This window comes from Stegostoma tigrinum, chromosome 2 (assembly GCF_030684315.1).
Source record: "Stegostoma tigrinum isolate sSteTig4 chromosome 2, sSteTig4.hap1, whole genome shotgun sequence".
In the NCBI taxonomy this organism is placed as follows: domain Eukaryota; kingdom Metazoa; phylum Chordata; class Chondrichthyes; order Orectolobiformes; family Stegostomatidae; genus Stegostoma; species Stegostoma tigrinum.
Genome location: NC_081355.1, coordinates 84,051,937 through 84,064,416, shown reverse-complemented (window position 1 = coordinate 84,064,416; position 12,480 = coordinate 84,051,937). Strand labels below are relative to the sequence as shown.

At 42.0% G+C, this 12,480-nt stretch overlaps 1 protein-coding gene across 8 annotated transcripts in view; it reads left to right on the top strand.

Annotated features, from left to right (window-relative positions):
- Positions 1–12,480, top strand: part of ppp1r9a (protein phosphatase 1, regulatory subunit 9A) — a 284,663-nt gene that overhangs the window by 258,648 nt on the left and 13,535 nt on the right. For all 8 annotated transcript variants that reach the window (XM_048557978.2, XM_048557949.2, XM_048557927.2 and 5 more), the window contains one exon: positions 523–705. In XM_048557978.2, coding sequence (XP_048413935.2) covers positions 523–705 — 183 coding nt within the window. The remainder of the gene's footprint in view (positions 1–522; positions 706–12,480) is intronic.

Below are 12,480 nucleotides of genomic sequence, written 5' to 3'. Positions count from 1 at the left end.
TTCTGCAGCAGTAGGATCCATGAGCTCCCCATGTGATAGATCACCCATTCCATTCAGCTGCTCTCATCTGCATGATTTAAATTTCCTTAGTCTTATGAGCTAACTTTTTCCTGAAATAATTCTACAGTTTTTAAATAACTGCTGTTTAGGATGAGCTCCTAAAGGCAGTTCCCTTACCAGCCAGACAACTCGCTGCTTTCCTGTGTGACATCACTACGACTTTTTTCACCTAGATCAGATGAGTGAATTTATATGCAGCATATGTTAAACCCCTGAAGCTTGTTAAGGGTGCATAATGACTTAAAAAGAAAAATATACTGTGGTAACAATGAAATGGAGACATTCTATAGCCTGCTTCAGTAAGTGACATGAAGGTTCCAGGTGAGAACATTGAGAAATTATAGAAGTGTAAATAAGTTGTAATATCTTAATTTCTGCTAGTAATTTGCAGGTTAACTATTTAATAAACAAACAGGTGATATCATAATCATTATTGTGACTGTCTCTCTTACTTTCTCAAAGATCCTTGATGAAGGACAGTCACCAAAACACAATCAATGGAAGACTCGTGCTGTCTTGGATTGGAGCACCCATCAGGTTTCTCATTGGCTTATGGGACTGAACATGGAACAATATATTCCACAATTTACTGCCAAAGGCATTGATGGAGAACAGTTGCTGCAGCTGGATGGAAGCAAACTTAAGGTAAATAGATACTAAAAAATACTATTTGTTTAGTTCAATTTAAAATAATCCATGGCTCAACTATCAAAGATGATAATATGTTGCACCTTTTCAATGCCTGGCATGGAAAAGTCCACAATCAAGCTGCATCAAGACAGTGATCCAAAAATAGGTACAGATATAAATAAATTATCAAACTAAGAGTTTGCAAATGTGTTTTATTATATTTTGCTGTATACTGAACCATCGAGATTTGCGTGAGAAATATTTCTGCCAGTTCTAAAATGGATGCAGAGAGAAAATTGAAGGCATAGGAGCCATAGCTATAAGAAGTTAGTCAATATAATTAATGTGATGTATTAAATCTTTGATTTGTATCCCATTTGTCAAATTTTACTTTGAGTTCTGTGATCCTTTAAAATGATAACTAGTGTTGAATCGTGTTGACTTTATTTTCACCATCTTACCAATAGCAGTGATGTTACATCTCTGTTTGGCATTTTGCATCTCCTTGATCTATACTGAACAGATGGTTCATCCCACCCTTTTGCATATTCACTTCTAATGGCTGGGAGCAAATTTTAATTAATAAATTAGGAACAAAAACAGAAATTGCTGGAAAAGCTCAGCAAGTCTGGCAACATCAGTGGAGAGAAATCAGAGCTAGTGTTTCAGGCCCAGTGACTCTTCCTCAGAACTGATGGTAGCTGGGAAAAAGTTGGTTTTGTGGAGAAGGTGGGGTGGAGAGGAGGGTGTAAGGAGTAAATGGTAGGAGGAGATAACTCCCAAAGAGAGAGAACAGTTGGACAGACAAAGGAATGAATAACAATCAACATGGGAGAATGAATAGATATCATCCCCGTACGTAAGGAAGCATGTGCAACATGCCTTAATGACTACAACCCAATGGCTCTGACCTCCATAATCATGAAGAGCTTCAAGAGGCTGGTTGTGGCCCACATCAACTCTAGTCTCCCAGCCTGCCTTGATCCCCTGCAATTTTCCTACTGACATAACAAGTCCACAGCAGGTGCCATTTCCCTAACCATGCACTCATCCCTGGAACATCTGGACAACAAGGACACCTGTGTCAGACTCCTGCTGATTGACTATAGCTCTGTCTTCAACATTATTATCCCCTCCAGATTGATTTCAAAACTTCAAGACCTAGGTCTTGTCATGCCCTCTGCAACTGGATCCTCAGCTTCCTGTCCCATAGACCACAATCAGTGAAGATAATAGGTAATGGCACCTCCTCCACAATTGCACTCAACACTGAAGTTCCCCAAGGGTGTGTTGTCAGCCCCCTACTGTACTCCCTGTACACCCATAAACGTGTAGCCAAATACTGAATGAACATCATCTACAAATTTGCTGAAGGAGATAGAGGGCTTTGTGATGTGGTGCAATGATTACAACCTCTGTCTCAATGTCGACAAAATCAAAGAACTGATTATTCACTTCCGAAAGAAAGGAAGAGAACACACCCCCATCTACATCAATGGAATGGAGGTTGTGAGCGTCAGGTTCGAGGGAGTGACGATAACCGACAACCTGTCCTGGACTTCCCGTGTGGATGCAACGGTTAAGAACAACCACACCGCCTCTTCCGGAGGCGGCTCAGGAAATTTGACATGTCCCAAACGACCTCACCAACTTTTACAGATGCACCATAGAAAGCGTATTATCCGGTGCATAATGGCTTGGTACGGCAACTGTTCTGCCCAGGGCCTTAAGAAAATACAAAAGGTTGTGTGCACAGCCCAGACCACCACAGAATCCAACTTCATTCATGAACTCCATTTATATCCTCATTGTCATGTAAAAGCTGCCAACATCATCAAAGAGCCATCCCACCCAGGTAATGCTCTCGTACAACATTGTCAGGCAGAAATTACAGCAACTTGAACACACGCACGAACAAGTTCAAGAACAGCTTTTTCCCTGCCGCTGTTAGACTGATGAATGGAAAAACCAAAAGAACTGCAGATGCTATAAATCAGAAATAAAACCAAAATTGTTGGAAAAGCTAAGCAGGTCTGGCTGCATCTGTGAAGGAAAAAACAGAGGTAAAGTTTTGGGTCCAGTGACCCTTCCTCAGAACTGAGGTCCATGGAAGTGTCACCGGACCCAAAACGTTACCTCTGTTTTTTTCCTTCACAGGTATTGCCAGACCTGCTGAGCTTTTCCAGCAGCTTTGTTTTTGTTGTTGTTGTTGTTGAAACTGATGAATGGACCTCTCTAACTCCAGGCAATGTTGACCTTGTCTCACAGACATCCTGTGCGATATAACCTGTGTGCATTACTCCATTCAAGTTTTTTTCACCCTATGATCTGTATACCCTTGCTTACTATGATATGCCTGTACTGCTCACAACAAAGCTTTTCACTGTACTTAGGTACACATAGCAATAAATCAAATCAATCAACCAATCGAATAATTAATAATGGTGACTGTTTGTGGCTAACACTCATTTGTGTATAATAGCAGACCTTGTGATAACAAGGCCTGGTGTGTAGGAGCTGGATGAGGGCATGGGAGAAAATACCTCAAGCCATAAAATTGTTGAACTCAATATTGAGTCCAGAACGCTGTAGAGGCCCCAAGTGAAAATGAGGTACTGTTCTTCCAGCTTGTGCTGAACTAGCTGAAGCTCTGCAGCAAGCCTGGGACAAAGATTTAGCCAGAGATCTTTGCCCACGCCCTTACCCACCCCTCTCACGCTAGGCCTTGTTATCATATGGTCTGCTATTACACACAACCCATTGTTAGCCACTAGTTGTCACTATCAGTAGCTATTTATTCTCCTAGGCTGATCGTTATCCACTCCTTTGACTGTCCAACTGTTGTTCTATCTCTTTTCACAGTACATCCTCCCATCATTTACTTAATAGTTGAAGTTTCTGTAGATTGCAGGTGGCTAATGTTGTGCCATTATTTAAGAAAGACTGCAGGGATATGCTTGGGAACTGCAGACTGGTGAGCCTAATATCAGTGGTGAGTAAGTTATTAGAGGGGATTCTGAGAGACAGGATCTACAGGCAGTTGGGAGGCAAGTACTCATTTAGGACAGTCTGCATGACTTTGTGCATGGGAAATCATGTCACATAAATTTGATTGAGAGGGCGACCAAGGAAGTAAGTGAGGGTAATATGGACTTTAGCAAGGCCTTAGATGGGGTACTGCATGGTAGGTTCGTAGAATCATAGAGTCCCTGCACTGTGGGAACAGGCCATTTGGCCCAATAAGTCCACACCACCCCTCCAAAATCCATTTCCCTACCCCTGTATTTGCCATGTCTAACCCACCTAACCTAAACATCCCTGGACATTATGGGCAACTTAGCATGGCTAATCCACCTACTCTGCACCTTTTTGGACTGTGGGAGGAAGCCCACACAGACAGTCACCTGAGGGTGGAACCGAACCCAGCTGCCTGGTGCTGTGAGGCAGGAATGCTAACCACTGAGCCACCCTGCTGCGCTTTTAGGCACCAAGGTTGTTGAGTAAGATTAAATCTCACAGGATTCAGGGAGATTGGATACAAAATTGTCTTGACAGTAGAAGACAGAGGGTGATAGTAGAGGGGTGTTTCTTAGCTTGGAGACCTTTGGGCAATGGTATGACGTAGGGATTGGTGATATTGTTGTTCATAATTTATATAAATGATTTGGATGGGAATTTAGGAGATATGGTTAGTAAGTTCACGGACGGTACCAAGATTGGTGGTATCGTGGATAATAAAGAAGGCTATCTACAAATGCAGAAATATCTTGTTCGACTCGACCAGTGTGCTGACAAATGGCAGGTGGTGTTTAATTTAGATAAACGCAAGATGTTGCATTTTCGGTGGATCAAAACAAGGCAAGACTTTAACAGTCAATGATAGTGTTATTGAACAAAGGGATCTAGGAGTACAAGTTCATAGTCCCTTGAAAATGGAGTCAAATGTAGACAGGGTGATGAAGGCAGCGTTCGACATGCTTGCTTTCATCCGTCAGAGCATTGAGTATAGGAGTTGGGACATCTTGTTGCAGCTGTACAAAACATTTGGAGTACTGCATGAAGCTCTGGTCATTTTGCTGTAGAAAAGATATCCTTAACATAGAAAGAATGCAGAAAAGATTTACTAGGATGCTACCTGGACTGGAAGGTTTGGGTTACAAGGAGAAGTTGGATAGGGTGGAATTTTTTTCCCTGGAGTGTATTAGACTAAGGGGTGACCTTTATAGAGGTTTATAAAATCACAAGGAGCATAGATAAGGAAGACGGGCAGAAGCTTTCCCATGGTAGGGGAGTCTAAAACTAGAGGGCATAGATTTAATGTGAGACGGGAAAGATGCAAAAGAGTTTGAGGGGGAGGTTTTTTCATACAGACAGCGGTGACTGTCTGGAATGGACTGCCAGAGGTTGTGGTGGAAGCGAGTACAATTTTGTCATTAAGAAACATTTGCACATGTACTAAAATGGGATAGGTATCAAGGGCTATGGACCAAGTATAGTCAAATTGGACTGATTTAATTGTGAAACCCGGTAGCTTGGACAGATTAGACCAAAAGGCCAGTTTGTATGCTGTAGACCCCTGTGATTTCTTGTCCCACTTTCCCCCAAACCTTGTCTTCTGCATAAAAATCAACTTTTCTGAACTACCATCAGCTCTAAGGAAGGGTCACTTGACCCAAAATGTTAATGTTGCAGTTGGGGTTGGAGGGCAGTGTGGAGCAATCCGACCCCACCACCCAAGACATTTTTCCATCCCCACCCCTGTCTGCTTTCCGGAGAGACCACTCTCTCCGTGACTCCCTTGTTCGCTCCACACTGCCCTCCAACCCCACCACACCCGGCACCTTCCCCTGCAACCGCAGGAAATGCTACACTTGCCCCCACACCTCCTCCCTCACCCCTATCCCAGGCCCCAAGATGACATTCCACATTAAGCAGAGGTTCACCTGCACATCTGCCAATGTGGTATACTGCATCCATTGTACCCGGTGCGGCTTCCTCTACATTGGAGAAACCAAGCGGAGGCTTGGAGACCGCTTTGCAGAACACCTCCGCTCAGTTCGCAACAAACAACTGCACCTCCCAGTCGCAAACCATTTCCACTCCCCCTCCCATTCTCTAGATGACATGTCCATCATGGGTCTCCTGCACTACCACAATGATGCCACCCGAAGGTTGCAGGAACAGCAACTCATATTCCGCCTGGGAACCCTGCAGCCTAATGGTATCAATGTGGACTTCACCAGTTTCAAAATCTCCCCTTCCCCTACTGCATCCCTAAACCAGCCCAGTTCGTCCCCTCCCCCCACTGCACCACACAAGCAGCCCAGCTCTTTCCCCCCACCCACTGCATCCCAAAACCAGTCCAACCTGTCTCTGCCTCCCTAACCGGTTCTTCCTCTCACCCATCCAAGCCGCACCCCCATCTACCTACTAACCTCATCCCACCTCCTTGACCTGTCCATCTTCCCTGGACTGACCTATCCCCTCCCTACCTCCCCACCTATACTCTCTCCACCTATCTTCTTTACTCTCCATCTTCGGTCCGCCTCCCCCTCTCTCCCTATTTATTCCAGTTCCCTCTCCCCATCCCCCTCTCTGATGAAGGGTCTAGGCCCGAAACGTCAGCTTTTGTGCTCCTGAGATGCTGCTTGGCCTGCTGTGTTCATCCAGCCTCACATTTTATTATCCAAGACTTATACAGTTAATTTTAGGGCCCTGGGGAATGTCGCTGAACAAAGAGACCTGGGGGTGCAGATGCTTAGTTCCTTGAAAGTGGAGTTACAGGCAGACAGGGTGGTGAAGAAGGTGTTTTGCATGCTTGTCTTCATTGGTTAGAATGTTATGTACAAAAGCCGGGATGTCATGTTGCAGCTGTACAGGACATTGGTGAGGCCACTTTTAGAATACTGTATACAATCCTGGTTACCCTTCTATAGGAAGGAAATTGTTAAACTTGAAAGGATGCTGAAAATGTTTATAAGAATGTTGTAATGACTGGAGGGTTTGAGTTTCTCCCTGGAGAATCAGAGGCTGCGTGGTGATTTGATAGAGGTCTATAAAATCATGAGAGCCATGAGATAGGGTAAATAGCTAAGGTGTTTTTCCTAGGGTGGGTGAGTCCAAAACTGGAGGACATAGGTTTAACGTGAAAGGGGAAAGATTTAAAAAAAACCTGAGGTGTAACTTTTTCACAAAGAGGGTAGTGGATGTATGGAATGTGCTGCCAGAAGAAGTGGTGGATTAGGTACAGTTACAACATTTAAAAGTCATCTGGATGGGTGTATGAATAGGAAGGTTTTAGAAGGGTTTAAATGCTGGCAAATGGTAGTGGTGCAAGAGTGTTTTCAGGCTGGAGGTCCGTCATTAGAGGTGTTCCGCAGAGATCTGTGCTGTGACCTCTGCTGTTCATGATATATATAAATGACTTGGATGAAAATGTAGATGGGTTAGTAAGTTTGCAGAAGAAACAAGATCAGTGGAGTTGTAGATAGTGGAGAAGGTTATGAAAGGATTTGGTGGGATATGAATCAGTCGCAGATATGAGTGGAGAAATGGCAAATGGGAGTTTAATCCACGTAAGTGTGAGGTGCTGCACTTTGGGAGATCAAATGTTAAGGTAAAGTATACAGTTAATAGCAGGACCCTTAACAGCATTGATGTACAGAGGGATCTTGGGGTTCAAGTCCATAGCTCCCTGAAAGTGGCCTCACAAGTAGATTGGTAAGGAAGGCGTATGGCATGCTTGCCTTTATTGGTAGGGGAAGTGGGTTCAAGAGTCAGGATGTCATGTAGCAGCTTTATAAGATTTTGGCCAGGCCACATTTAGACTATTATGTTCAGTTCTGGTCTCCACATTAGAAGAAGAATGTGGAGGTTTTGGAGAATGGGCAGAAGAGGTTTACCAGAATGCATGTAATGAGAGAGGGAAGGTCTAAAGGAGACATGAGGGGCATGTTTTTTTACACAGAAAGTGGTAGGAGTCTGGAATACACTGCCACGAGTAGTGATGGAGGCATACATGATAGGGGCGTTTAAGGGACTTCTAAATAAGCACATGAATGAGCAAAGATTGGAGGAATATAGACCAAGGGCAGGCAGAAGGATTAGTTTAATTTGGTATCATTTTTGGCGTGACAACATGGGCCAAAGGGCTCGTTCCTGTGTTTTCTCAAGGGCAGGCGGAAGGGATTAGTTTAATTTGGTGTGATGTTCAGCACATCATCGTGGGCCGAAAGGCCCATTCCTGTGTTCTTTTGTTTTATGTTCAGAATGGTTCTAGGTCAGATTGGGATGTCTGGTCGGGGCATATGAGTTAGACTGAAGGTTCTGTTTCCACAGTCTATGACTCTGTAACTCTTCCTCACATACTTTCTTCTCCCTCTGTCCCAAGTACTCAACTCCTCCCTCTCCTATACCATCCCACACTCCCACTCTGTCCCTCTCCTTCCCACCCTTAATCCTCGCCCTTCCTTCCACTCTATCCTCTGTCTCACCCTTCTTCTCCCATCTCCCATCCTTTCACTCTCACTGCCCCCTTTCTATCCCTCAGACGCTCTTCCTTTTTCCTGGCACCCCTTCTCCACTCCCAGCGCTATCTCCTCCATTACTTGTTGCCTTCAACTGAAAAGTAGGGCTAAGGAAGCAAATGTGGCAAGATGTCATATGTAAAAGGGTAGAGATGCAGTAAGAGAGGGAAGTAGTAATATGGGAAATAAGGGTCAGAGAGTAGCAGGAAGACATAAGAGGTATAAACTGAGGAACATAATAACAATCAAGACTAGATTTTACAAAGATAATAAAATGACAAAACTGAAGGCTCTGTATTTGAATGCACGTAGTATTCATAACAAATTAAATGACTTGCCAATGGACACCCCAATAAATAGATGCAATCTAATAGCCATTGTGGAGACCTGACGGCAGGATGTCAAGGATTAAGTCCTGAATATTGAGGGGTATATGACAATCAAGAACAGGAAGCTAGGTAAAGGTGGAGGGGTAGCACTGTTAATCAAGGATAGCATCTGTGCAATAATTAGAGATCTCTTTGGTTCAGGAGATCAGGATGTCGCGTAACTTTAGATGGAAATAAGAAATAACAGGGGGAAAAACTAGTGAGAATTGTCTGCAGACTCCCTTACAATAACCACACTGTATATCAAATTATAAAAGGAGAAATATTCGGTGTTTGTGGTCTCACTCCACAGACCCAAAAACATGGGAGAGTGAAAGGAAGGCAAGTAGCAAACGTAAAGAAGGGACAGGCCCCGGGAATTCTTCCTCAAACCACACACCCAAGGGTTCCTTTCATAATAAAGTGGGACACTTTTATTCAGAATGCTGGAAGTTATGTGGGAAGCCCATGGGACTTAGTGGAGTCAATGGGACTTATACTGAATTTGATAAAGGAGCTCAGAAGGATAATGCCACAGATCAAGTTGTAGCTTTAGTGACAACTATATACTGAAATATAAATACTGCTAAAAGTGCAGATGAGATGAACAAGTAGATGAGAGATATAAAGGATTTTTGCCAGAAGGAAACTGGTTCTTTTCTCTTCAAATGTTAATGGCTAAACTCATATAACATGTAAAAGAAAACCCTTCATTCAAAAAGAAAGGGGAACAGAAAGCAGGAATCTACTTGCCAATTAGCTTAACATTTGTCATATACAGAATGTTAGAAGCTGTTATTAATCAAGTTATATCAAGGCACTTGGATAAGTTCAAGTTAATTAGGCAGGGTCAATACGGCTTTCTGAAAGAAAGTCACTTTTGATCAGTCCATTGGAGTTCTTTGAGGAGACCAACATGTGCCATTGATAAAGGGGAACCAGTGGATGTACTATACTTAAATTCCCAGAAGGCATTTGATAAGGTGCCACATCAAAGGTTACTGCAGAAATTAAAAACTCACAGTGTAGGGTTAACAATGTCAGCAATGATGAAAGAAACATTGTTTAGCTAACAGTAAGGAGAGGGTACAAGGAGGTTACAAAAAGATATTGCCAGGTTAAGTGAGTGGGTAAAGATGTAGCAAATGGAGTATAATGTGGAAAAATTTGAAATTGTCCATTTTAACAGAAAGAATAAAAAATGAAGCATGTTTTCTAAATGGTGAGAGATTGTAGAATTCTGAGATGCAGGGGGATCGGGACGCCCTCATGCATGAATTGCACAAGGTTACTGTACAGCAAGTAAATAGGAAGGCTAACAAGATTTTAAAAATTGAGAGAAAATAAAGAGCTTATGCATCAGTGAAATAGGACACAGGTGAGACTGCATCTAGAGTACAGTGCACAGTATTGGTTGTCTCTCCTTAAGAAATATGTAAATGCATTGGAGGCAGTTCAGAAGAAGGTTTACTGGTCTAAAATCTGGAATGGGTGGGTTGTCCTATAAGGAAGGGTTGGATGGGCTTGGCTTGTATTCACTGAATGTTGGAAAGAATTTCAAATATATAAAATCCTAAAGGATTTTGACAGGGCAGATGTAGAGACCAAGTTTCATTTTATGGAAAAATCTAGAACTAAAGGTTACTGTTTAAAAATCAGGAATGGCCTGTGTAAAACAGATTAGGCAAAATTCTTTTTGTGAAGGCTGTGACACTTTGGAAACCTCTTCTTGAAAAGGCAGTGGAAGCAGAATCCTTATGTGTTTTAAAGGTAGAAGTGGATAGATTCTTGTTAGCAAGGAGTTGAAAGATTATCAGGGGAGGCAGGAATGTTGATGTGAGGCTCCAAACATTTTGCTCAACTTATTGCATGACCAAGCAAATTCAAGGTACTGAATTACCTATTCCTAATCCGGATTTGTATGCTCGTATATGAGACAAACTTACATTTTTTCCTCCAGACGGTACATTGAAAGCCAAGTGGAATTTTAATAAATAGAAGTAGTGGAGAACATTTGATCTGCTCCTTTGTACAAAGTGTGCTTAGGATGTGACCCACAATCCAAAACAGTGATATTTGGAAATGATTGGAAATTACTCATTAATTGGGTTGACTCACTCCTAAGGAATCATTTGGCCAGAGTAATGGTTGTAGCTTTTACTGTTATAGAGAGTTTGGTTAAAGACGTGAAGCATTTGCAGGAATAAATTCCAGGCATTTCTTTCTAGCATGTATTGAAGCCAGAACAATGGTGAAACATAGTCCATCTCCAGATGTCAATGTGATAGCAAAAGCTATTGTAAGATCAGTGAGATATTTTTAACAAAATTGGGACAATTCACAAGAAGTTTTCAGCAAGTCATCTTTAATTGAAGCTCAGAAAGCAGATCCAAAGTTAATCACATTAGCACAATCAGCCCACACTAAAGCTGAGGTTGAAGGAATTCTGGAATGTTGTGATTATAAAGATGGAATTCAGATGAGGAAGTGGAGGCATCCTCACAGATCTGCAGATGAAGAGTAATTGTTATTCATCCATTAATGGTTCTATCTAGAAGCTTTGGAAGGTAGCACATGAAATTCCATAGCTGTACACAGAGGAATACAAAAACTCAAACAGTAATAAACAGGAATATATTCCTGTTTAGGTCTTCATAAGGATGCAGTGCAGTTCTGTAAAACATGCCATGAGATCAGATAGTGAGAAAACCTCATCAACACCATTCATACCTTTATATGTTTTTGTAGAACTGTTCAGTGAAGTGTTATTAGATTGGCTAAGACTGTTACAAAAAACAAAAACTGAACACCAGCATATCCTTACAATTATGCATAGGACAGCTGGATTTCCAGAAGTTATTCCTTTGGCAATTACAGCTAAAGCAGGTAAAGGTATAAAAAATAGGTCAGTTCTTTTCTCAATATGGGCTGCCAAATGAAATACTGTCGGACCAAGCTTCCAACATTGTCTAAATTAATTCATATGTAAAGACAATTTCTTTTTAGTGCTCCTTATTTATAATTATGGACTGAAATGGGAAATGGACTCTTCTAAAACCAAGGCATGTGGAAGGAATTGCTGTTTTAAAATGCAAGTCAGTGAAACTTATTGTGAGTTGTGTTTGCATTGCTGCTTTATTCAAGCAGTAGGGTAAGATTTTTGGAGATTGTGTACATCCCCAGGTGTCAGACTAAGTTAGATTCAGCTGGCAGCAGATTGCTGATTGGTTTGTGGGTAGATGCAAAAGGCTGTCATCCTGACAACAACTGTCTGGCATCTGGCTAGTTGAACGGTTCCTGAGCATGAATGATACTGGAAGAAACCTCAAGCATTAGTTATATCATTAAATATATTTGAACAATAACATTAAAGAGAAGATGTTTAAAAAAACAGCAAGGATAACAGGTCATGAGACTAGTGGAGAAAGACAGACATAGTTACGGTGGATTAGAAGAAAGTGTAGACAATTTACAAAGTTAACCTCCCGTAATCTGATTAGCCAGCACTGACATTATTATTGTGCTTGGCAGAAGAAGAACGGAAGGATCTAATAGGCTACATATGGAATTATAGAATTCGAGGGCATCTATTGAGATGCACAACCCCTTACACAAATATAAAATAAATCTGAAGATCAGGGTGCAGAATTAGGCCATTTGACCCATAGAGCCTGCTCAACCAACTAATCATGGCTGATATGTTTCTCAACCCAATCCTCCTGCCTTCTTGCCATAACCCTTGATCATCTTACTAATCAAATATGTATCTATCTCTGTTGTAAATACACTGAATAACTTGACTTCCACTGCTGTCTGCAAAAATGATTTTCACGGGTTAACCACCCTCTGGCTGAAGAAATTCCTCCTCGTCTCATTTCTAAAGGGTCGTTCCCTTC